Here is a 25,027-nt window from a genome sequence, read left to right on the forward strand (position 1 = left end):
ACTACCATTTAAATATCTATTTTAGAAACACTGTACCGTGCAATGAGTCTTTATATTGTGCATATGTACCTGCAGAAAACATGAGGTTACACCTACATCATCTGGAGGGAATGACCCTTATTTTCAGTGGGAGAAAGAAAGAGTAAAACCTAATAACAAAATAAGTTACTCGATATCTGGAAGACAAATAGATTAATCTTACTTTGTCCCAAACCGCTGCTTTTACGTACATCCTCCGCTCCCCCAAAGGAATGGGAGGTTTCCTATTTGAAGTACCAGACACTCCAAGATACGCACCACTGTAACAACACGCACAGTTTTTACATCAACTGTGCTGCAAAGCCATGGGATTCAGAGCCTCAGTAACACAATGAATGCAAAGGAGGAAAAAAAAAAAGTAACATGTACTGGCGTAACACCACAGTCTTTTCATTTATGGGACCTGATTGCTTCAACAACTGACAGAGTGCTCTGAAATATTCTCTAGCTTGCCTTTAAACATAATCTGAGCTTTGCAGACCAAATGTCAAGCCCTGAACAACCCCTTCAGAGCCAAGCACAGCTCTCGCTCCATGCACACGTTCTCCATTAACGCGACAACACAGGGTCCTTCCAATTTTCCAAACAGTTGATCAATTAATGCAACACAGATATGGCTACCGTGACCATCATCATCTTGGTTTTACAGGTGAAGAAGAGGGGGGGAGCACAGTGTCCGTGCTGGAGCCCAGCAAGGTACTCAGATAAACCCCCAGAGCAGAGAGGAGAGCTCTGGACTATCCAATTCCCTGCTCACGCAGAGATCCCCTGAGCGTCAAGGAAGTTGTGCCAGGGGAACATACAGCTCCATGTTCTGCTTGTGATAATCTCCGCTTTAAAGTGCCTGCCTTGGACACCCTTTTTGCTTGGGTGCACGTGGGGACAGCCAACTGCTTACGGGCTGCTGCTGTTTGCAAGGCACCGCTGACTCCTTAGAGCTGCACAGTGCATGCCTTGCACGCTTGCTCCTCCCTTTCTCTGCACTTTTCCCTGCAACCCCCAACTCTCTGGCTCGCGGTGTAAAACTACAGCGCTCACCAGCAGAGCTCAGCTTGGAGATTTCACAAAATACCTTGCAAAACATGCTGCTTTCGATATAGTGCAAAACAACAGCCAGGATGTCCATGCCACGCTCGTGGCGCGCAGGAAAAACCTTCGGTCCTTAAAGTCTTTCCACGGAACCAGGTAAAAACCAAGACAGAAACAGACTGGGATGTGCTACCTCTGTTCTCTTTCCTTTCAGTTTTGTTTTTTTTTTTTTTTGTCCTTTACGAGTGTTTTTTTGTCTTGGGCCTGATGCGGAGCCCACGGAAGTGTATGAAAAACGTTCCCATTGCCTTCCAAAGGCTCCGGACCAGGCCCCCGGTGAGGATGAATACATGCCTTAGCTACTGTATATATTCACATTAGAATAAGAGATACAAATAAAACAGAAACACAAAGACTAACAGCATGTCATTTTTATACACCTGTAGTATTATTATTATTCTCTTAAAGCTTAAGGATGTGCTTTTCCATGCTACAAAAATTCCTCTGGAGGAAAGGCGAAATGTGTTCCACCTGCCTCGAGCCTGCCTGCTCCTGCTGCCCCGGCCGAGGGGCGAAGAGGGAGGGACCTGTCGGGCAGCTGCAGCCCCCACCGTCAGCCCCCGTGCTGCTTATTCTGGAAGGATACATAAATACACGCTTAAGTGCACTCCTGGATGGGGGCCTGCTTGCTGAAGAGCAGCTGAAGCTCTCCCACACGGGCTGGTTGGCCAAGGGGGCCGTGTAAACACGGGACTCCCCTCCCTGGCCCTCCCAGCCAACCTTTCACACTCATCTGCCCCAGGCAGGAGCCAAGATCTTTCCCTCCGCATGGCTGTGCTGCCCGTGGGCCCTCCACCGACTCCTCCTGCCCGGCTTACGCGGCGCAGAGAACCTATCTTTGGCTCCCTGCACCGCTGGTAAATGTCACCCACCACGACCAAAAGACTTTAACTCTTTCTTCTTACTCGTGCAAGTAGGGGCACTGAAGTCAGCAGGTCTACTTGCAAAAGTAAGGCATCAGGATTTGGCCCTGAGGACGGATATTTGCAAGTCAGTGTTTGTATTCCTCCTGCTACTGTGCTTTAGTAACAAAGATAAGGCCACTAGGAAGAAAGGCACATGGAATTCTGTAAAAAATACACACAAAAAAAAAGGTTCAACTAATTTGCAAATTACTAACAAAACAAACAAAAAACCCCTGAACACAAAGACAGAGGGGGTAGAGACAAGGACCTCCTGGGTTTGTGAGACTGGGAGCTCATCTTCTAGCTTCAGTGTGATTAACATTTTACTTTTACAGTCTATTGCTTGAAAAACTACAAAAAAAGTAAAACCTTGTCAGAAATAACTACGTTTACTTCCTGCTCAAACAATAAAAATAAATTAAACAGCCAGAAAACGTTTTCCTTTTCAATGCACTGTGTCTAAAGTAAAAGGGAACATAAACCATAAATAAAATCCATTGTACTAATTTAAAAAAAAAAGTCTCCTTTATAAGAACTGAAACAATATTTACATTCATACTGGAGAGAAAGCTTCTGAGTTGCATAATTAAGAGTTTCAGATGATGCTTTTCTGGTGCACTGACAAAATGCTAGCTGTAGCATTTAGAAACCTGTAAGTGTTTGATGCGAGATTTTTGGTATGAACACAAGTCTGCTGGAAAAAAGCAAACACACCAGTTACAAGATTATTCATGATTTTGTTTCGTTTCTTAACCTCAGACAACAAAAAAGTGGCCTGTGAGGTATCGTCTAGAGTCCTTAAAAATTTTTCAATGCCCATGGACTAGAAGTAAACAGCGAAAATGACTGCATCGTTTCTACCTTTTCAGAGCGAGATTTTTGTTTTCTACCTAACGTTAGGAGTGTATACTTACTGTTGAGAGCATGTTGTACTATGGAGAGTCTACTTAAATTATCAGCGGAGTAGCAGTTAGCCAAACCTGTACCCATTCGTTTGGTACTTCCCCTGGCGTTTCCTTTCTCCTTTAATCTGCTTAAAAGAGAATACTGCATGCAAACCAAGTGCGGCAACCTAATTCCATTGCCGGAGATTCCTCTGTACATTAATTCAGACCATGTAAATGTTCTTCTATTTTCTTTAAATGAAAAAAAAAAAACAAAACAAAACAACACAACCAAACACCCCTCTTGGTGCTTGTTAGGGCCTCAACAGGAGACTTATCTAGTGAAACAGAAAGCAAAAAAAAAATTACAAGTCTTGCATATCTTCATCCATCTGAACTGTCTGCAGTTTGGCAAGCTCCTTTTTGTCCGTTTCCAGTTCTTCACAAACCGTGTCAACCATGTTACTCATAACATATTTGGATTTTGAATCCAGCATCATTAAGTTGCCGGTTGACTTACTTTCCGAATTAGGCAAGAAATTCTCCTTGACATCGGGTACAGCTTGCAGAACCAACCTGTGCTCTCTGACAAAATCTTGATGTACTTGTGCAGACGGGTGGCTGACACGGTCTCCGGTTGCAGAAACTATTTCTCCAAGTGCGGGCTGTGCTGTAGAAATGGACAAGAGATCTTGACTGGTAATGAGCGAACAGTTCTGAAGGGTTGCATAGTTAGTGTTGCTGATAGATATCACGGTGGAGGTACTGGTTACAGGCGATGACATGGACTGGCTCTCTGAGATACCAGAGTTCAGTTCTGCAGCATTTAAAAGAGTGGGTGGTGTGAGGGAAAAATTATGTGAGGGCGTTACATTCACTAACGAGGAGGCCAGGTACTGGAGCCCTCCGCTGGATATATTTTCAGAAGACATGTTTACGTTTAGTTGCGTGTTCTGACTGACTGGCATTAACTGAGAAAACACAAGGCTTCTCTCCAGTCCTTCTTGCTTAGCAGATCCTACCGTCTGACCTGAATTGGGAACTGTATAAACGACCGCGCTCGGAGTGAGGGGGCTGAAGAAAACCTTTCCTTGTTGCACTGTTGAAGAGTCGCTCGTAAAAGTTCCCCCATCAGATGTGCTGGGATTTACTGAAACGTTACCTAGGGAAAGGGAAGCAAAAGAGAGGAAAATACAGATTACAGATGGCAGGGAGCTCTGCAGTCATTTTCTTAAGACACTTTGGTCCTCTTATCTTTGAGGTATGTACATATACCAATATTTCATGCAACACAGAACAGCATTGCTTATAACAGGTGAGAGAAAATTTGGTATGAAGAAATAAAAGCTTCTGTTAATAGAAACCGCTTCTAGAAAGAAAAAAAAAAATAGGTTCTGGTATATTAGGTCTCTTTCAGGCTCTCATTAAGGGGCAAACAGTCCCTAGCCACGTGATTAAAATGAACGTGCTTTGGCCCTCACTAGTTGCCACCACTCAATTTCTATCTAAGAATAGCAGCATGGAAAGCTATTAAAGATAGTTCGGTGACAGACTCCAACTTGTGTGTGGGAAACCGTAGACACGTCACATAAAACACGCTATTGCTGGGCAGAATCTACCTGAGTAACCTGCAGGGAAAAGTTCAAACAACAGCTCCTACCAGGCTGCCTCTGTAGTCAGTCAGGCATTTAGATGCGGTGCCGTTCACCTCGCTTCATCGCCTATTTCTAGAAGCCTCGCCCCACTCTAGCCACCAAACAGCGTAAAGCCACCCAGCGAGCAGCTACCCTGTCAGAAAGCCATGGGACTGCTCACACGATGTCCCAGCTAACCAGGGCAAGAACAGGTGGCCAGCCAAGACCTGAAGCTGGTTTCACTGAGCATGCCTTCTTGGTTGTCGTTAGGACCATTCCTAAAATAAGATATGCTGGCTCTTGGGACAGGGCTTCACTTTAAACACCTCTCTTTCTCAAAAGCTCTTTAAGAGTTATATTTAAGAGAGTACAATTGAAGATACCTCAGTTTTTTTTAACAGCACTGAAGGCGCATCTCACCAGGGGAATAGTTTAGGTCCTTGTTTATTTCCATTATTCAATCGTGATGATTTTTTGAAAGATTTACTCATATGTGTAAACCAGGAGAATAAAGTGAGGCAACTGAAGGTTACCTGGCAATAACGTATCATTTACTGCACCTTACTTAAAACAGTCCGCAATGCACTTCACTTGGAACATGCAGCAAGCTATCCGTGCTTCTCATGTTAAAAAAAAAAAAGAGAGAAATCAAAGCAGCAAACCAGCTCTCTTGACTTTTCTCTGCACCAGACTAGACATATGGTGGATCAGTCTCCGGTGGGAATTGGTATTTTCAACACTGGGGAAAAAAATCTTCAGTGCATGGCTTATTATGCCCTGATTGTCCCATATTAAGGGACAGAACTTTCTTTCTCAGCTCTGCTGGCTGTCAGCTTATACCTTGGAGCATGTGGATTAAACAGCTTTTGTAATTACAGGTGGTATTCAGACCAAATGTCTGATGCTTTCTAATCTTGGTTAAACTAATTACCAGTAATTTCCAGTGACTATAAGTGCCACATTTTAGGATTTTGTAATTTTGTACCCATTTAAAGTGTGCCTGTACAGCTTCAGCATTCCTATGTTATTTTAACAGCAACAGCAATTAACTCCCTGCACACATTTGACTGAAACAAGCTAATGAGAGCACCACTTGATTTTCCTTGTAGTGCTCCTGGAACTACAGCAATTCATTCAAGTTTAATCATTTTCATAACCAAAGATACAGTGGTTAATAAGTAACAACGTTTTCCAGTTCTGCTTTATAACTGACCTGCTTCAAAATAACAATCCAGAGCTGGAGTTGCATTCCCTAGGATTCTTCCTCCCTGGCCAGAAGCTTCACTCTATGGTATGTTAAGACAAACTCTAAGGCAAACTCGGGGAGGAGCCTGCACACTTGGCATGTGAACCTGCGATGACATATTTCCCTTGGACTGAGGGCAGTTCTATCCAAATACCCTTGCATTTTGTATCTACAAGCTATTACATACTCCTATTGTTTCCCTGCAGTTTAATCGTTCTTAATTATAGGACAGAAAGCGTATGAGTGTAACTGCTTGGTCTTGTTGTGTCTATAGTCATTTAAAATTTATTTATGAAATGGTTTGGTTAAAAAAAACAGCACGCAAGACAACCACCACAAGAACAACAACGGTAACAGCTTCCAGCTGCAGCAGTTTTCATTTTCATAAACTTTCTCATTAAAAAAAATTCAACAGCAAATGGGGAATATTTTGAATTACTGAAACGTGTAAAATTGACAAACATTTGTAAAGATTAATACCATGGGCTTCAGAGAACACTACGAGATAAAAAGAGTGTAAAATACCAGATTTCCTTCCCTGCTCTTGGTAAAGAAGCTTGGTTCTCATGTAATATGTAATTATGCTCCTACCCAGGAGCATAATCCACAGAGAAGGATGCAGGACACATTATAAAGGAACGCAAAACAGTACTTGATGTACTGTGCGCAGCTGGGGCCAAGGTACAATGATGGTACATCAGAGGAAAAGTATTATAGGTCCTGAGTATTATAGGTCCTGAAATACGAGGTGTGCCCAACCCCCATTTTCTCTTGTAGCTTTCCCTGTAACAAACAAAACTTTTACCTTGTGAAGCTGCCACAGAAACAGGAGGCAGCTGCAGAGAAGAAAAACCGATGCTTCCGTTCAGCAGCTGGCCATTTGTTCCTGAATTAGGGATCTGGACAATGCCATACTGGTTTATTTGGACAGGAGCAGTAAAAGTAACTACAGAGCCTCCATCTTGGGAAGCAACAGTTTCTACGCTTTCCCTTTTCACTTCTGAGCTTGGTATCAATCCTGGGAATGAGACCGGTATGTTGCTGGGGCTGAACGTGGCGGCTGCTGCTGTGTTAGGGACTGAAGCCTGAAGGAGTTTGAAGTCCTTAACATCTTCTGAAGATGACGACAATATGTCAGTAATGGATACCCCGTTGCTCACAACGCTCGAAGTGGTTTTGGGTGAATTTAAAGTTACTGTCTGGGAAGCCCCCACGCTGAGTCCATTGAGAATTACACCATTGGGTCCCTGAAGAAAAGAGCTACCATTGAGAAAGACAGGAGAAGTACTGGCAGGCACAAGGTTTCCATTCAACAAGACACCAGATGAGCTCAAGGCTATTTTAGTGTTTCCAAGCTGCTGCATGTACACAGGCTCCATGTGGCTGGGAAGGCTGAGGCTGGTAACTCCATCGGACGAGCTGGAGAGCGGATGTGGAGATAAATCCTCCTGCCCCTTACTGGATTCATCTTCCGTGCTAGGGTTGCCGTCTGACTCGCTAGGGGAAGAGATGGAGAGATGACATTGCATTACCAGGGCACACCAGTGAGCTCTGGACCACAGGAGATGCCTTGCTTCGATATGGGTCGGGGGAGTTTGTCCAAACCGCTTTTAATTTCTATGCTTTGCCTCAAAGCATGTTTTAAAGGCAGTCTGAGATCGAGGCAAGGATTTCTTAGACCAGAACACACCAAAACCGCCCACCGGCCGGCGTGAAACTTTACAGACTGATTACAGCCTCGTAAACAGACCCCCCCTCGGCCGCCAGCTACCCCAAACAACCTGGGGGCGACCGCCTCGGGCCCACCACCCCAAGAAAGGGGGCTGCACGTGTGAGAGCAACCCGGCGGCCCCGGGAGCAGCCATTTGGGAACTTGCTCCGTGGCAGCCTGGGGAGGTAGAGGCAGGCCAGGAAGCTCCAGCCCGACCCTCCCGAGCTCCGCAGGCAGCGCCGGAGGCCCACGGGCGGCGGGGGAGGCCCTGCCTCAGCCAAGGGGGGGAGCTGAGGGGGACCCGCAGAGCCCCTCCTGCCGGAGCAGCGCCTATTTTTTTTTTATTTTTTTTTTTTTCTACTGACTTGTCCGCCCGGGCTCGCATTTTTTTGGCTGCTCCCTCCCTTCCCCCTCCGCCCTTTGATGTGTCCCGAGGAGAGGGGGCCGCGGCTGCACAATCGCGCCCTTGGTTGAGAAATGCCTTGGGGCCCTTCTCGCTGCTGCCGCTGCCTTTTTTTTTTTTTTTTGCCTTTTTTTTTTCTCTCTCCCTTCTCTTTCCTCCTCCTTTCCCCGCTCTTTCTTGCTCTTTCTCCCTCCCCTCCGAGGGAGGGCAGAGCCCCGGAGGTCACCTCCACCTGCCCGCCTCAGCCCCGGCCACTCCGACACCGACACCGGGGAGCGGGGGGGGGGGGGGGGGCACCGGGATAAAAGTTTCCCCTTCCCCGAGCCGAACCGGGAGAAGCTCCCGTTCCCCAGGGGGGGCTGCTCGGAGGCCCCGAGGCCCATTTCGGCTTCTCTCAGACCGGGCCCGGCCCCGTTTTTCCCCCCCCCCAACCCCCGGCTCTTGAAACCCGAGCCCGGCCCGCTCCCGAGTCAGGTTTCAAAACAGAGCGGGACCCCACACCCCCGCGCGTCAATGATTAACTCTGTCAGGCGCAATCCTTAAATAAAAACAACGAGGAAACAAATAGTGTGTGTGTTTATATGTGTGTGTGTGTCCCTCTTCTCCTCGTCCTTCCACACCCCCCCCCCCCAAGGGGCTGGAGGGGGGGGGGGGCCCGGAGGAGAAGTTCTCCTTGTGGCCGCCTCCCCTTGGGGCTGGGCGGGCGTGGGGGGGAACGGGGAGGGGGGAAGGAGGGGAGGCCGGGGCACGGCGAAGGTAAGCGCCATGTTTGCGAAGGGAAGAAAGAGCCGGGAAAAGGGAAGGCGGCGAGATGGGGGGCGGGGAAGTGAAGGGGGAAAAAAAAAAAAGAAAAAAAAAATAAAGGGAAAAAAAAAAAGAAAAAAAAAAGTTTGCGCTCACCTCTTGGACTGCGTCTCCGAAGGGTTGCGGTCCCGCTGCCGGCGGTTCTTGAACCAGTTGCTGACCTGGGTGAGGGACAGCCCGGTGATCTTGGCCAGGTTGCGCTTCTCGGCCGGCGAGGGGTAGCGGTTCTGCTTGTAGAGCTCCTTGAGCGCGTTGCGGGACTTCTCCTTGAAGCAGTACACCGTCTCCTCGCCGTCCCAGATCGTCCTGGGCAGAGGGTATTTCCTCCGCAGCCTGTACTTGTCCACCGCCCCCAGGGGTCTGCCCCGGGCTCGCTCCGCCTCGGTGTAGCGAGCTTTGTACCAGAGCTCCTGCAGCAGCGGGTGGTTGGACGAGTCGAAGTTGTGGCTCTCCAGGATGCTGTAGAGCTCGGCGTAGATGCCCTGGTGGAAAGCCACCAGCGCCCGGGCTTTCATCAGGCTCTCGTTGCCACGTAGCAGATCGCTTGGGGGCAAAGACCACAGGAACCTGGCCAGGCGGTCCAGGTTCCCACCTTGCTGCAGCGCCTCGCACACGCAGGCGACGTGGTCCGGGGAGAAAGCCAGGGGGGTCTGCGAGGAAGACGACGACGACGAGGACGAGGAGGACGAGGAGGAGGACGACGACGAGGAGGAGGAGGAGGAGGAGGACGAGGAAGGCGAGGCGGCGGCCGCAGCGTGGTGGTTCCTGGCCAGGAGCTCGGTGTGGAGCAGGACCTGCTCGGCGGCCGCCTCCTCCCCGCCGTGCTCCATGGGGAACGGGGCGGCGGCGGCGGGGGGGGGCGGCGGCGCCGCGGGGTTCAGGGCTCCCGCCGCCGCCCCGTCGGGGGGCACGGCTTCGGAGAGCATTTCCATCACATTTTCCTGCTTGATCTCCACCGCGCTCGTGATCTCGGCCGTGGGGGAGGCAGAAGACATGGTTTGTTTTCCTTGTTTTTTTTTTTTTTTTTCTCCTCTCCCCTTTTTTTTTTTTTTTTTTTTCCTCTTTGCAAAGTCCACTCCTCCTCCTCCTCCTCCACCTCCTCCTCCTCCTCCTCCTTTCGGCCGGCTGCTAGCCGATCAGGTTTCCTCCCGGCCACGCACCGACCATTAACGACCGCTGCCGTGGCCAAGCCGTGCAATCGGGCTCCGCTCCGCCGCTCCCCCCAGCGTGACTCCCGGCCCCGCCGCAACACTATATGGCCCCGCCGCCCGCTGCCCCGGCCGCGCCCGCCCATTGGCTGAGCCGCGGCCAGGGGGCGGGGCCTCCCGCGTCCCCATGGCAACCGTCAATCAAACGGCCCCGCTCCCCCCTCCCCCCTCCTCCCCCCTCCCTCCTCCTCCTCCTCCTCACGGGCACCTCCACCTGGAGCCCCGCGGGCGGAGCGAGGGAGAAGGCATTAAAAAGGAGCGAAAAGGGAGAAGAAGCGTAATAATAATAAATGAGTGGAAAAAATGAGAAATGAAATTAAAAAAAATACAAAATAATAAAGATGTGGAACCGCTCACGGAGACGAAAAGCGAGGGCGCCTCAGGCGGCGCTGCCCCGCCGGGCTGGGGCTCGCCTCAGCCCGCTGCTGGCTGCAGGGCGGTGATGCCCCGAGCCCCCTTCACCCCCTTCACCCTCCTTTCACCCCCCGTTATCCCCTATTATTCCCCTCCCGCTTCACCCCCCACCCCCCCGTTACACCCGGAGCTGCCCCGCCTTGCCCCGTCCCAGCCGTGCGGGGCAGGCGCTGCCCGCGGCGGCTCGTACCTGCTCGTCCCGGCCCGGCGGGGCTGCTGGGGGCCGGGGAAGGCGAGGCAGAGCCGGGCCGAGCCGGGCCGAGCCGGGCGGAACGCGCTAGGGAGGCGGGAGGGGCCGGCGGGGCCCTTTGGTAGCGGCACCGGGCGGCGGAAGGCGGAAGGGAAGGAGCTGAGGGGGTGTGTGGGGAGGGGGGGGGGGTAGGAGGGGGAGGCGGCGGCGGCCATGGACGACCAGGGCTGCCCGCGGTGTAAAACCACCAAGTACCGCAACCCGTCCCTGAAGCTCATGGTCAACGTCTGCGGACACACGCTGTGAGTGCCCGGCCGCGGGGCTGCCTCTCGGAGCGGGGCACAGCCCGTATGGGGTCCGGCTGGGAGCCGCCGCCGGGCCTGGGGGGGGGGGGGGGAGTTGTGAGGGGTTTGTGAGGGGCTGAGGGGGCTGTGGGGAGCTGTGAGGGGCTGTGGAGGGCGTTAAGGAGCTGTGGGGTTTGTGAAGGGTTTGTGGGGGACGGTGAGGTGCTGTGAGGGGCGTTGGGGGGCTGTGAGGGGCGTTGAGGGGCTGAGGGGGCAGTGAGGGGTCTGTGGGGGGCGTTGAGGAGCTGTGAGGAGCATTGGGGGTCTGTGAGGGGCTGTGAGGCATCTGTGGGGGGTATTGAGGGGCTGTGGGGGGCGTTGAAGAGCATTGAGGAGCCATGAGAGGTTTGTGGGGGGCGTTGAGGTGCTGTGAGGGGTTTGTGAGGGACTGTGAGACTCAGGAAACACTGCAGAGTGTGAGGGTGCAGGATCGAGAAAGGAAGGGAAAAGCTTCATGGTTAAACATCTTACATGTTCGGTGCTGTGCTTGAATAATTAAGAAAGCCTAATCCTAATCTACCCACCTGTGTCTTTACTGGTGCATCAGTTCTCCTAACGAACGGTGCTCTCTCTGAAGGGTTGGTGCAGCTTTAAATACTGGAGAAGCCTCCTCTGAGCCGGTGCCGCCTGCGTTGTTTGCTCCTTACCTTATCTTGTAGTAGCAGGGTTGGGAGCGCTTCTTTTTGCTTTTCCCCAAAGATGAGCGCTTGTATCAGCTGCAGCCAGCAGCAGGAATTAGCTCAGTAACGTGCCTGCACTCATTCACCTTTGGATCTGGAGATATTTCTGCTTTTCCATGTAAATTGTAAAGGTGCTGTTCAAGTTCTTTCTAGGTTTATGTGATAGAAGCCTCCCCCTGCAGTAGCAGCCCTTTCTTTTTGTTGTCTCTTCGTCTTTCCCATGACATTTACGTTGAGATGCTTGTTTTTAAACCACGCGTGAATTACATTTAAAAGCCAGCCTGAAACCTTTACTTAATCTTATGCTCCCATCCACTGTAAGCATGAAGGAACTGGATTGCAACAGAGGACATGCGTATGTATATATAGTTGTGAAATAAAGGGTTAGCTTTAATGCAGTTCCCCAATCCTGTCCTCTGTGGCCACGAAGCACTTGCACTGCCGCCAGGGAAGGCACGCGGGAGAGCAGCAGATGCTCCCCGGGCCGTGCTGTTGTAGGAGGGGAGCAGCAGGAGTGCCCCTTTGGTGGCAGCGGTGCTGGCTGTGTGGAAGTGCAGCGTTAGCTGGACTTCAAAAGCTAACAACCGCGTTGGGGCAAGGCTGTGCAGTTTTAAAATGCTGTTTCTATCTTCTGTTCCAGCGAAGATCAAAGGACTAGTGGTCTTCATGATCTTCTGCTTTCAAGCTCCTCCAGAGCCACTTCCAGCAGAGGACAGCATGTTTCAGTTTGCTCTCCTTCTGTGGTTCTCAGTGTTTTCTTTTGTAGCTGAGCTTTGCTTGAGAAAATGAGTCATGTTTTGTGCTTTTCTGGGTCCAGCTGCTGACATTTTCTTAGGGACTGATGTCCCTGCCTTGCTCTCCTTGTTTCTTCCCAGCTGCTCAAGGGCTGCCTCTGCTCCCCCCAGCTCTTGTTGTTAGCACTGCGGTGTTCGGAAGTGTTTTGTCCAAGGCCAGAGCTGGCCTGAATCTGTGCGGCCCTGGCTTGGGCCAGCCCAGGTATCTCTGCAGGGTGCTCGCCAGGAGAGGTCTGTGCAGGGCCAGACAGACCCTGCCTGGATCGGATGAGGTTTCTCAGTCCCACCCTCACCTCCCAGCAAAGGGGGGCTCTGCAGCAGGGAACCACAGCTTTAAAGCTCCACTTTACCCTTGAGGGTAGCGTTGAAGTCACTGTGTGAGTAGGATTTCTGTATTTCTTTACCTTCTTTGAAATCAAGGGCTGTCCGTCTTGATGTGGTTCAAGTGGGTCGCTTTCCCTCTGAAATATCCTTTTAATAACGCCTTTAACGTGTTTTTATTATTACTTCCATATGATCTTACAAAGCCTCCATACTGGAAGTCATTTCTTGGTAACGGCCAGTGTGTTCTCATAATAACCGATCTCGAAGCTGGAAGCTCAGCGGAGACATCTGCAAGTGAAGTATGAGGGGAAAAAGGAGGCAATTGGCATTTGTCCTTTCATAAATTTACCACGTTTCTGCCACAGGGAAAGAATGTCTAACTTATTTTCAAAGCAAATGAGCCAACATAAATTTCTGATGGGAACTTATCCTTTTTATTAATAGTTTGCTCTTCTTACTGTTGAAAATACTCCTCCCAATTCTTAATCTAAATTTCTTTGCTATAACTTAAGCATGTAAGAATCCTAACATGCATTTTACCTTGCGAAGTGTTTGTTATGCCTCTGTTACAGGAACATTTTGTGTGCTTTGGGGCTTTTCTCTTTGGCATTTTCCACACTGAAGAAGTCCTGTTCCTTCAGTGATATTTCACTTACATCTGCGGCCTCAGCTTATTTCTTTTCTCGAGGCTTTTTCCACTTGGTTTGTGTTTTTCTTGGAGTGCTCGGAAATGGACATAATCCTCAGAGTCCTTAGAACCACAGGCAGAGTAAAATTATTTCATGTGCTTTGCATCTGGTACTTGCATTTCATGCATCTCGCTAGGACAGATGAATCTATGCATGTCCTTATTTTTTTCGCTGATATGTGTTGATTTATGTTTGGCTTAAACCCCAGATTCCTTAGCACCTTACCACACAGCTTATCTCCGTGCAGAGCAGCGTTTAACCTTGCTTTCCAAGTTGGTAAGCAGCTGACTGCTCCTACCTGTTTGCTTTATCAAACTGTACATTATTTCACATGAGTTTTTGCACTTGCTTCACGTGACTTTAGGTTCTGAGCCCGTCCATCAAAGTGCTTGCAGTTGTCCCAGCTTTATACCGTCTGTTAACTTAAGCAAACAAACCCTTTCTGTCCTGGTGTTTTATAACACGCAATTTGTTGACAAGGTGTTGTCTGGGAGATGTTCGAGTTGTTTCTTGGAGCCATAAGAAATCAAACTGAGGCGGAGGAGAACACAGAGTTGCCAGCAGAAAGTTCCTTGTTAAATAATCTTTATTTCCTCGAGTTACTTTTTATAGTAGTGGAGACTTAAAAAAGATTAGAGCCACATTAATACACTTGCTACCTATTTTCTCTGACTGAAATAACGATAACTTATCTCTGGGCAGGGCTCCTAGCAATCTCTCAGGACTCCAGCATGTCCTGTATTTGTTCAGTTTATATGACTGTCAATTCAAGTGTCAAAAGTCCCACTAAATCAAAACTATATTGCCTCGAGTTGGCATTTCCCTATCTACATTGCTGCTCTGTCACTGCAGGAAGTTATATTCCTTTGGTACGGCTCGTTCTCGAACGGCGTGTTGGCTCCTAAGTGCTGCGTTATCTGAGGCACGCGGGAGATAGCTGCTTGTCTGATCCTATTCCAGCCTCATCCCGGGGACCGGCGGCAAGCCGGGCTGCTCTGCTCTCTGTTCCTGCTGTGTACAGGTAGGTGCTTCTGCCCTTCTTCAGACTTGATGTGGAGAGCCGAGCTGATCTTTGATAACTGCCTTTCTCAGCTTTCAAAGGGTATTTAGTGTTTTGTCTGCCAGCTTTGAGAACCTTCAAGGATTTTTTTTAATGCGGTAACCCCTGAATGTAGTCCAGAGGTGAAGTTTCACAAGGAGCCTGCAGGACTGTAGTGCCTTTATTGTGTTTTCGAGTTGAAGTTTACTGATAAATACGCGCGAGATATTGGGTCCTGGCTCTGCTCTCTTGGCTTGGGAGGTGTGAAGCGCTTGCTCGAACGCGTCTCCCAGTTCTAGCTTGTGTTCCTGCTCCTTCTGTGCTGGTAGCAGCTTCGTTAGCCAGCTCCAGCTCATCTCACTGATGCAGAAAACACCCCGAGTCCTTTGGCATTATCTGTTGGAGGTTTCCTTCCTGTAGAGCTGTGGGTTAACGCGCTCCTGCTTTAACTGCTCCCTCTTTCGCCACGTGCATCCTGGAGGAATACTTTCCTATTACCTACAGTCTTGCCTCCGTTAGTTTTTTTCCTAATGCTTTGTTGTTTTTTTTTTTTTTTTCCTAATGATTTTGTTGTTTATGCTGTTCACTTCATCACCTTCAGATACTTGGAGTAGTACAAAACGGAGAAAGTGCAAAATCTGTTGAATTTCGAGTCATTAAAGGGCTTATGCTTGGCTGAGATGGCTTGTCAGTACACCTCAGATCTTTCCTTTGGGTTTCAGATAGCTTGTTGTTTTACCTTTAGTTAATTTGCTTTATTTTGCCCTCCTGAAGAATGGCGAGTGGTGCCTTTTTATGCTTTCTGTCACCAAGTTGTTTCTGCTTTCATGTTCTTAGCCAACTCCCCCCCTTTGGTTGGAATAACGCTACAAGAGCCTTCCTTCTATAGCTTTCTTTTCCCACCTCTTGTATAAACAAAGTTAATCTCAAAGTGTTTGAGAACTTGTTGGGCAATGTGTGTCCTGTTTGTTCCTTCTTTTTTTTTTTTGACAGATGCCTGCAGTGAAGGTCCCTGCTGTTCTGAAGTGCTGTGCTTTGGCGATCCTGCTCCTCATTCTTCTCCCCTTCCCCGCTTTGTCCATTTAAATCTCTCAGATCTGGGGCTGTGGAGTAGGTACGATGTGTTACAGGACCTGTTTTGGCTTCCCATCTCTCTTTTACTGTACCCTAAACCCTGCCAACAAATTCATTCTGCATCTCAGGACCTATATATGCAATCAGCATTTCTTCTTTTCCATTCTTTGCATACATTCAGGAAGCTTTACTCTGTGTCGGAGCAGCTCGGAGCCTTCCTCCTCCCTGATGAGTTCCCAGTGGCCGGAGGGGCTGAGGAATGTGGCCGCTGGTGGCGGAGCAGGGGCCGGTGTGCTGATAAGCAGCACGGTGGAGATAAGGGGGAAGCAGATGAGTGCAGGAGGATGAGATCGGACGTGGGGTCTCTGCTGTAAACATCCTTCGAGCTGGGCCCCCGCCGCAGTTTATTCCAACAGACCCCTGCCAAGCCGTGCAACTACGGGAGTGGTTTTTGGGGGGTGGGTGTATTTTAGTATTTTTCCTAGTTTTTGTTTCTTGTCCAATATCATGAGAAGTGTAAGACCATGTGTTTTTGGCATTAGAGCAACGTTAAATAAGCCTTTTCCACTATAAATCTTCCCTGTCACCGGGAGGGAGGATGATAAATTAGCAGTTAAAAGTTGTGCTAAGATGGGACTTAGTATGGAAATGCTCGGCTCAAGAATAATGAATGTCTTTTTGAGTTTATTTTCTTAAGTCTAACAGAGGTTCAAGTCATCAGATCCTTGGCTTTAAAGAAGCTTTTGCGTGGGGGAAGGTGTGTCCAATTATGGAGCAGCGCTTGATTACAGTTTTGCAGCACGTTTGTTCCTAAGGTGCAGCCACGGCTTTGCCTTCGTTTAAAAGTTGTATTCCAGAGCCTTTGTGCACGATTTCTGGTAATTCAGATGGTTCCCAGTGTCTCTTCTGAGTGTGCAGATGCTGGGGGCGTGCTTGCTGATGGAGTTGTAATCCACCTGGCTTCGTCTGAGACCATGAATTATCTTTTTGCTTGGATTTTCATTGCCTGTGCAGAGCCTTAGGAGGCAGGGTAAGCATATCCCGGTGATTTACTTACAGAAAGAGGGAAGGAATTGCACCCACCCAAAACTGCATTAAAAGAATGTTAAGGCAGTTGCTGCAAACAGGGCTGGGTAAAGAAATTTACTGTTGGCTGTAAACTTGGACCATATGGTCCCCAACAATCAGACACAAAAGGCGTAGGTAAAAAAGGAGTTAATTGGGGCTCCTGGCTCAGCTTTGTTGTCCCACTGCCCGCTCTGGGGAGGAGGAGGAGGGAAGCTGTGTGTAAAGCTCCTTCCTCGGGCTTGGGGGCTGCTCCAGCTACCTGTGGCCCATCCCAGCTTGAGGGAGAAAATGTGGTTGATGCCTGCAGGCTGCCAAAGGCAGAGGCACTCCCTTCCCTCCCTGGTGGCAGCCAGCTGTTGTGCTGTCTCTGCAGAGTGTTCCCAGTGCTCGCCATCTCGGGGGGGCAGGGGCACAGCACCCGAGCAGCCTCTGCACGGAACTGCTGCTCGATTTCTGCTGCTTTGGCCCCTGCGGTGTGTTTGGCTTTGTTCGTGTACTGCTGCAATTGTAGGTGGTGGTTAATGAACTTGCTCGATGATAAACTTTCCTGTTGTGTCGTCTTCCTGTCCACAAGAGGCTCAGAATAAGTTGTCTGGGCTCCTTATGAAAATTTAATTCTTTTTCTCCTTTTCCCAGAGGGAGATGTGTTTATTTCTCATTTAATTTTTTAATAAGGCTCCAAAATGAAGACGGCACAACAGTGCTTACGATCTCTAGGCCCGGCTTTGTGCCGCTCAGGGGAGACATCAATTCACCAGGTTGTGCCGTGGGGATTGTAATCTGCCCTGCACCCCGTTACGGCTCTTCCAGGGATTCATTAGGGGGTGAGAGCGTCCTTGGAGAACTCTAATTGCGGTGCTAACGGCTGCTAAAATGAAGAAACAGAGGTTTCATTATTTGCTTATTTATTTTAATGTTAGGAGCATTCAGAGTCTTGTAGCTGTCAGACTCTCCTGGAGTTGGAAGTAGGAGCATCCCCAGTGAGTTCAGCGCCGTGGGGTCTCCTGCCAGCACGTGGGGCTGGAGTCGTTGGAAAAAAGTTTGGAGTCTTAGTGCTTAATCTCCTTCCAAGCGAAAGGATCTCTTGGCCTCCCGCTGCATTCTTCCCTGTAGTGTGGTTCAAGAAAATGCCGTTCTTTTAGGATGGGGGGGAGCCCTGGAGATCGTGGAAAAGAACATAAAGCTGTGTTTAAGCCAACCGAGTTTGAAGAAGTCTAATTAGACGTAGGCAGTGAGGATCTGTCAATTTTTAACCTGTAGTTTTAACTCCAGTATGTGGGAATTAAACGTTTAAATACGTGTTGGGTTCTTATTCAGCAAGCTTTTTTCTGAACAATGCACCTTAAATCAAGATACACAAGCACAGTGATGTTGTATTCGGGACTGCCAGCTGTAACCTAAAAGTTTGCTGCGTTGATGATGGTGATGAAGATGATGATGATTTTTTAAGGCCACCAGGTTCCCGTTCCTGGCAGACACGCCAGCGCTGTTCTTCTGCAAGGCCCAGGGAGTTCTGCTCCTGGCCACCTGCCTTCTGCTTTGCCTGGTGCTGGCCCTGGCCAGCATCTCTTGGAGCACTCGAACTTGTTACCGTAGCAGCAAACTGCCTGTCTGGGTCGTTCAGAAGCGGAGCTTCGGGCTGGGGAGCATTAGCAGCGTGAGTAGCACTGGCTGAACCTTAGCGACGTGCGTGTGGCTGCAGGCTCTGCTGCCCCCGGGATCCGGTTTGCTAACCTGGCACAAAGCGAGCAGCTCTTTTGTTAGGTTCCTGCGGTGATGTTTGCCAAGGATTAGTGAGCTGCAGTGGCTTACGGAAGGTTAGACAGGCATCGGAGGTGGCACGAGGTAACCTGGAGGAAAAGGCGTCCACAGGCAAGGCGGGACGGGGCTGAGCAAGGTCCCGCAGCGTCGGCTGGGCTCGCACCACGGCCTGAAGCTGCCTGCCCGAATAGCTGCCTTATCTCGGAGAGCAGGTGCTCTGCTTTGTCTCCCTCAGTCTGCTTGTTTTCTTGTGACTTGCTCTATCACATCTCAAGTGAGGTTCCTGGGCGTGGATCCTCGCCTGCATGAACAAACGTAAGTGGTCTTGGTGGGCTAAAGCCCCCCAAAATCTCAAAAACATCTCAGGAATTGAGATTTTTAGCTGTGCGTAGCCCCAGAGCAGGAACTTTGTGTGGTCCTAAAAATGCTTGCTTTGCTTTCAGGAATTCAGCAGTAAAAACTAGGTGCAGTGCTTTGTTCCAAGTGTTATGGGCGAGCTGGGAGACGCATCAGGGAGTTTTTAACTCATGTTCGTCAGACCTGCCATGGGAAATGAGGTTAACTGGCGCTGGTTTGAAATAGTTGCACGATCGTGGTCCATTTATCCTCAAAGGAAGCAGCAAATGACTTTTATTTTTTTTAGCTGGATGTATTCCCTCAGAAAGCAGGCTCTTTTCCCCTGAATTCTTAGGGTATACAGATCTAGGTCATCGTTCTTCATCTTTTTGGAGTTATTCCTGTTTTTATTAATTGGGATTAGATGGTCTTTGGACTCTGATCCATCCCATTACTCTTCCCAAGTCTCTCCAGCTTAGTCATGGGAGGTAATTAAATCATTGCTGAAATACCCAAGAGGTTATTTCCTTCGGCCATCCAGCTTTGACAGTGAATATTTGCTTTTAATTTTGGCTCTAGATCACGGCCTTAATTCTCCTGTTGCAATGGCATCAGTGTTTTGGTTAGATTCTTCCTTTTGTTTTAAAACTTAAATATTTAGAAAATTTTATATATTTTTTTTCTATCATGTTCACAACTGGGATGTCTGCTCTGTACCACTTTTTCTCCGCGCAGCAAGGCTTGCAGAGCTCCAATCTTCGTTCCTCATAAGCATTTCTGGAAATTTGAATTGTGGTTCTGCTCTGCAAGGCAACCTTGGCAAAAGGCAAGCTATTGTTTGTGTCCTGGATCTCCAGCGAGTCCATTGAAAAGTCCTTTTTTTTTTTTTTTTTCCTTGATTCTGATAATTTGGTCTGGCTCAGCCTGCTGCTTGAGATCTGAAGCAGGCTAATGGATTTGATGCCCAGCTCGAAGCGTCTGCAGCCACGCTTAACCCTTTTACCCCCCTGGGTAGGTGCGTGCCGTGGTGGGTTAGAGATGAGAAATGTCCAGCGTGGTAGGGGGCTGACACAGAGACACGGGAAATCCCCATGGGAAAATTACTTCTCGAAAAAGAAGGCAAGCACGATAGCTTTTTAAACAATTAGATATTAGGAACTTTGTTTTTTTTTTAATTGCACCTACTGCATTATCATTCAAGCTAATGATCCTGTGGGGTTGTGAGCAAGGAGGACGTTTGACTTCTGTGTGGTTGCATTAGCTCTAAAGCGCTAATAAGTGGTACACGTGGGTTTAACATTTATGAAATTAAGCAAATATCTTCCTGAGTCCTTGCAAAAGGCTGTCTCAGATAATCGCGACTTCTTAGCGGAACAGAACCGACAGTGCCACCCTCAGAAGCTGTGTCCGTGGGCTCTTTGTTTGAGGCATTGGTTGGGTTTTTTGCTGTTGTTTTTTTTTTTTTTTTGTCCCAAGGACGGCTGAAGGTAAAGTTCGGAGTAAAGCTGGGTCAGCGATTTGGAAATTGAATCGAGCGCTCCAGTGTTCAAATCTGGTTAGGGAATTAAGAAATAAAAAGGAGAAACCTTCCCTGAGAGTAACAGGCCGTGGGACAAGCTGGTGCTGTGGGCACATCTCTCGCTGCCAGCTCCCTCGTGGGCTCATTGACACGCTGGAGGCAGTGGGTGCTGCTCACAAGAAGGCCACTCGGGCCCTAATAAAAGTCATAAATACTCGTCCTGGGAGCGGACTGGCCTCCGTAATGACAGCTACTTGGTTTTGAATGATGAGCAAGTCATCTGCTCTGATAAATATTTTGGCTCCGAGTCGGGAAACAACGCAGATGATGATTTTTGCCGTTACCACACTCCTGCTCCAATCAATGGCATGGAGGTTAAATACACCTCGAAGCATTTGCAGAAGCCTGGGCTTAATTGGAGCTCGTGGGCTTCTTTAAAATTCCCCAGGCCCGGCTTCCCAAGCCCAAAGAGCGTGCTGCTCCCTGGTTTTTATTAATGCCAGGGCTGAGTCCGTCTGCTGGGGTTGCAGAGATTTGCTGTCTTTCCTAGACAGCAAAAAAAAAGGTGAGGGAGAGGTTTGGTGGTGGAGTCACCTTGAGGTTTCTGAGCCACGTGGAAGGCGTTGGGTCTCTTGGGCAGGAGGCTGCATCACGGAGCTGCTGGCGGTGCTGGGGCGAGGAGGACGACCTCTTTTTGGCACCAGCAAGTCCAGGCAGACCTGGAAGAGTTCAGGTTCTTCTTAGAGAAGCTGTCTACAGGTTTAAGGAGACCAAAAATCAATAAATTAGTCCTTACTCACCCGGGCTGGCATCAGTGGCAGTTGTGGGACTGATCTGCTGTGACCTGGAGGTGAGAGGCTGCCCTTAAATCCCCAAGGTCCCCTGGTTTTGGGGGATCTACCGAGAGTTTGGGGATGTTGGTGAAGGGAGGTGATCCTCCCCCTCTGCTCAGCCCTGCTGGGGCCTCACCTGGAGCATTGTGTCCAGCTCGGGGCTCCCCAGTACAGGAGGGACATGGAGCTACTGGAGCGAGTCCAGAGGAGGGCTGCGGAGATGATGAGAGGACATTTAGGGTCCATTTAGGAACCTTTGCTGCCACCAGACAGATTTTGGAAAGGATCCTTCTCTCTTGCAAGGAGCATGCGGCTGGGAAACACCTCATGGCTCTGGGGAAAGTGGAAAATTTGTAGTGGAGCAGAAAGGGGAGGCTGACCCCCCTCCTACCTCGTGGCAGTAAAAAAAACAGCAAAGATATAGGGGAACCTGGCTGGAGATTGGGGAATGACTGCACGGGGACCTGAGGTGGCTGGGGAAGGATTGAGGAAGAGGAGGACTGAGGAAGAACTGGAGCTGCAGGTCCATGGAGGAAGGAGCAGCGAGGCTCTGGGAGGACAGATGCAGTGGGGGGGCTACGGGAAGACCAGAGGTAAGGACAGAGGGGACGTGCATTTGTGGGAGGGGGATAGGTGTAGGGTTGGGTGCTGTGCCTGGATCGAGAAGTCATGGGGGAGGAAAAAAAGGAAGCACACGGGAGGGGTTGGCAGTGATGTTGGCTTTCCCACTTGGGGTTGGAGCACAGCTGGGGTTTGAGAGGTGCTCTGCAGAGCCCCAAAGTTGGCCAAATTCCTGCAGCCCGGTGTTTCCAGGGGCTCTGCTGGTCAGGCTGCCCCGCAGCAGCGTGGGCTGTGCAAAAGGCTCCTGAGCTCCTCGGGAGCTGGGCTTCAGGCAGAGGAAATCCGACGGAGCGCTAACGCTGATCACTCTCAAATCAGGAATGTGAAATTTGGGCATGCTTCAGGCGTTATTGTGGCTTAGTTTCCTTATCTGGTAATGCGGGGATAACGCTGCCTCACGGCGATTTTGGAGGAGGTCGGTTACTTAACGCTCGCTCAGCACGCCAAGCAAAACTGGAGAGAAGGGAAAAAGTAAACTTGTCGAAGCAGGATTTGAACGGGGCAGAATAAACAAGGGCCGAGGATAAAATGGCAATGTCTGTGCACAAAGTCGCCTCCCCAGAGGGCTGAAAGAGGTCCTGCCAAACGGGGGAGAGCAGCCCTGAACCCCAGCTCCTGGCAAGGCCGAGTGTGTAGCTCCGAGGGAAGAAAGGCGGTGCCCAGGCGTGTTGGAGGAACAGCACCGAGGCCTGGAGGGGTTGGAAAGGTGAGTGGAAGTGAGCAGAGCTGGGGAGCAGGGCCACAGCCCGGGTGCCCACCTCCTTTTTCCGAAGGGAGAAGCTCATCTCGGAGCGCCGACCACCAGAGGGATCAGGCTTCAGTTCTCGCTGCTGAAATGGGATTCGTGTGGCTTGGTTATGGGCAAGACAGGGAGATTTTAATTGTCTGACCTATTTACAGTAGAGTTAAATAGGTCGGCTGGTGTCTAGTTTATGTTCTCTGTCACTGACCTTTCTCTTGGTTTCAGTCTCTGCAGCAAGCTAAGGCTGTGTTACTTTGGTACAGCCTTACCTCTCTCCTTGCAAAGCAGTTGTGATTTCCTAGGTAAGACTTCACGTCCCACACTCCCGTTATATCTTCAAGTGGAGAGTTCAAAAAGATAACTGCATCATTAGGTGAGAACCCACACACAGTCCGTATTTTCTACGAGCTGGATCATTCAGATCCCCTCCCTGGTGTTCTACACATTCTCTTGTTCTTGAGCATCACTGATATAATTGCAAACATCTACGAGGTCAATGCTGATCTGAAAGTAATCACTCATTGAACGTAATGGACCACAATCACTTTGTCTGACACCTAATTAGTCAGGTATTTTATTTGAAAATCACGTGGTTCTCACTGATAGTAAAAAGATGCAAAGTTGCCTGGAGGAGAATTGCCCCAACGTGGTTCTCTTCAACCCGCGTCCTTCCTTCACAAATATAGCAGCAGCTCCACCATTGAAAATTTAATGAAGCTTTCATCGATACGGCGCAGTGCCTCCCCTTTCTCTGAAACCTATTCATATTTAATGAGCTTCTAATTCTAATTTCAGGTAACAGGAACAGCTGAATATAACAATAAATCCGATTTGCTTGCGAACAGCACGTCCCGTGTCACTTCCAGTTTGTCAGGTAGCCATTGATGACCGGCGTGGTAAACCATGGGAGCTGGCGTACGTCTCCGTGTCAAACAGCTGCTGTTCCAGTTGGCTTTTGGCTACGTTTGGTAGCTGGCTAAAAATGTTTTGTTTCAGACTTCTATTTTTTTTTTCCATAAAAACCAGCCCGAGGAAACAGAAGCAGTGACCTTAAAGCAATGAGGCTGTTGTCTGAGTGACATTTCTAAGTATTTCTGCTTCGTGGTGGCTTTTTTTTTCCTTAGCCAGCCTAAGGTTGGTTAGTTCCTTAGTTTAAAAAGTACAATAGTGGGAAAATCTTCTTGTATGTGTGGGAGAGCTGGTAATGCAGAGCAAAATATAGGATTGGGTATAATTAATTACAGAAGATGGAAATAGCCTAGGAATAACTGTGAAAATATCCTACTGCCCTCTGGACAGTCTCAGAGAAGATTTCTGCTTCGCCCAGCCCAGCCTAGAAGCACAACAGGGCTTGTTTTGCTCGCTGGGAGTGGATCATAATGTAGAAAAGATGGTATTGTTTACCGAATTTTATGCAATAACACCTATGAATGCATAATTCCGTTTTTAATTAGAATAGGAAAGCAGTAACACTAGAGCGCTGTTCTGATGACGTGCTAATACTTCATTGGTCTATCCGCATTATTTAATTTATGGTCCCTTTATTGGTTCCCATAATCATAATTGACATTTATCCATTAATATTTAATTTGTGTTTTGGAGGTTAATTGCAGAAAAAGGCCATATATAACGTGATGCCATCGAATATAGAAACATAAAATTTAATAACCAGAACCATCCTCCACTACATATAGTACGTATAATAATACGAAAGGCAGCGTAGAGAATGGTATTTGCTCCACCCCTTTCCCAGCGGTATGTAATTTTATATTTAATCTAGTAAAGTGTTTTGTTTTATTTTAACGAATCTTATTTTAATACCAAGATAGATTCATGCTTGCGTAGCATATATTAGTGTCCTGGTTGCTTTTGGCTGTTCTTATTTTCCTGCATTAATTTCCTGGGTGCATTACACTATCAGGGCTAATTAGGATGTTCTCCTGCATTTTCTTTAATCAACGTTTAACGCGTGTTTTAGTGGCCTCGCAGGTGGAACAGGACAGTGTCTGCTGAGTGTGTTACATGGATGTTCTGTGTGTCAGGTACGTGCAGCAGCCCCAGGATTCTCTTCAGCCTTTAGCAAGGCTTCACACCTGACCTTCATGGCTTCCCCACAGAGAAGACCAAGAAGGGTTGTCAGACTGGTGTGTCTTGGTAGGTGTAGCTCTGAGGCCGGCGTCCTCACAGCTGCTAGAGCACGGGCTTGCCAGGAGCCTCTGAGCAGTCACCTGCAGCCAGTGAGGATGGTTTTTGGCTCCTCAGCCAGCTCTGTTGTGCTGTGCTGTAAGGGGAAGCTGCAGCAAATGCATTGCAGCCCGCAGTCTCTGCAGTACCTGTCCCTGGTGGTTTCCCCGTCCCTCGAGCACATCCCTGCAAGGATTTGGGCTTTTTCACCTTCTGAATTCTGCCCTACCTGATTTTTAAGGCTTTGAGGTTCTGCCCTTAATAAAGAGGTCTGGTGTGGGCGGGTAAATCTGATGTCTACTGAAGCAGGAAAGTGAAATCACTCGCTGTACCTCGTCTGCTTTGGGCATTTGATGGAGCTGCTGGGCAACGTCACATATGTATCAATGATGGGCACTCCCACTGAGTATAGATTTGTGTGTTTCTTGAATTTATCATGACTAATTTAAAATAAATACAAATTCCAGGTGAAAATTCTTGTTTCCTAGCCAT

General features: G+C 48.9%; 2 protein-coding genes across 2 annotated transcripts in view; one reads left to right on the top strand and one right to left on the bottom strand.

Annotated features, from left to right (window-relative positions):
• Positions 1-1,282: 1,282 nt before the first annotated feature.
• On the bottom strand, positions 1,283-10,278 carry LOC309878198 (homeobox protein SIX4-like). Its single transcript, XM_082760433.1, has 3 exons — positions 8,812-10,278; positions 6,603-7,294; positions 1,283-4,079 (listed from the first exon to the last, which is right to left on the bottom strand). The coding sequence occupies exons 1-3, from the start codon at positions 9,708-9,710 to the stop codon at positions 3,283-3,285; spliced, it is 2,388 nt and encodes a 795-aa protein (XP_082616559.1). The 5' UTR covers positions 9,711-10,278; the 3' UTR covers positions 1,283-3,282.
• A 424-nt stretch (positions 10,279-10,702) lies between these two features.
• MNAT1 (MNAT1 component of CDK activating kinase) overlaps positions 10,703-25,027 on the top strand; it is a 120,290-nt gene continuing 105,965 nt past the window's right edge. Inside the window, exon 1 of the mRNA XM_082760437.1 lies at positions 10,703-10,829. Within this exon, the coding sequence (XP_082616563.1) occupies positions 10,741-10,829 (89 nt within the window). The 5' untranslated portion in view covers positions 10,703-10,740. The remainder of the gene's footprint in view (positions 10,830-25,027) is intronic.

Source organism: Aythya marila (assembly GCF_965140915.1).
Source record: "Aythya marila genome assembly, chromosome: 5".
In the NCBI taxonomy this organism is placed as follows: domain Eukaryota; kingdom Metazoa; phylum Chordata; class Aves; order Anseriformes; family Anatidae; genus Aythya; species Aythya marila.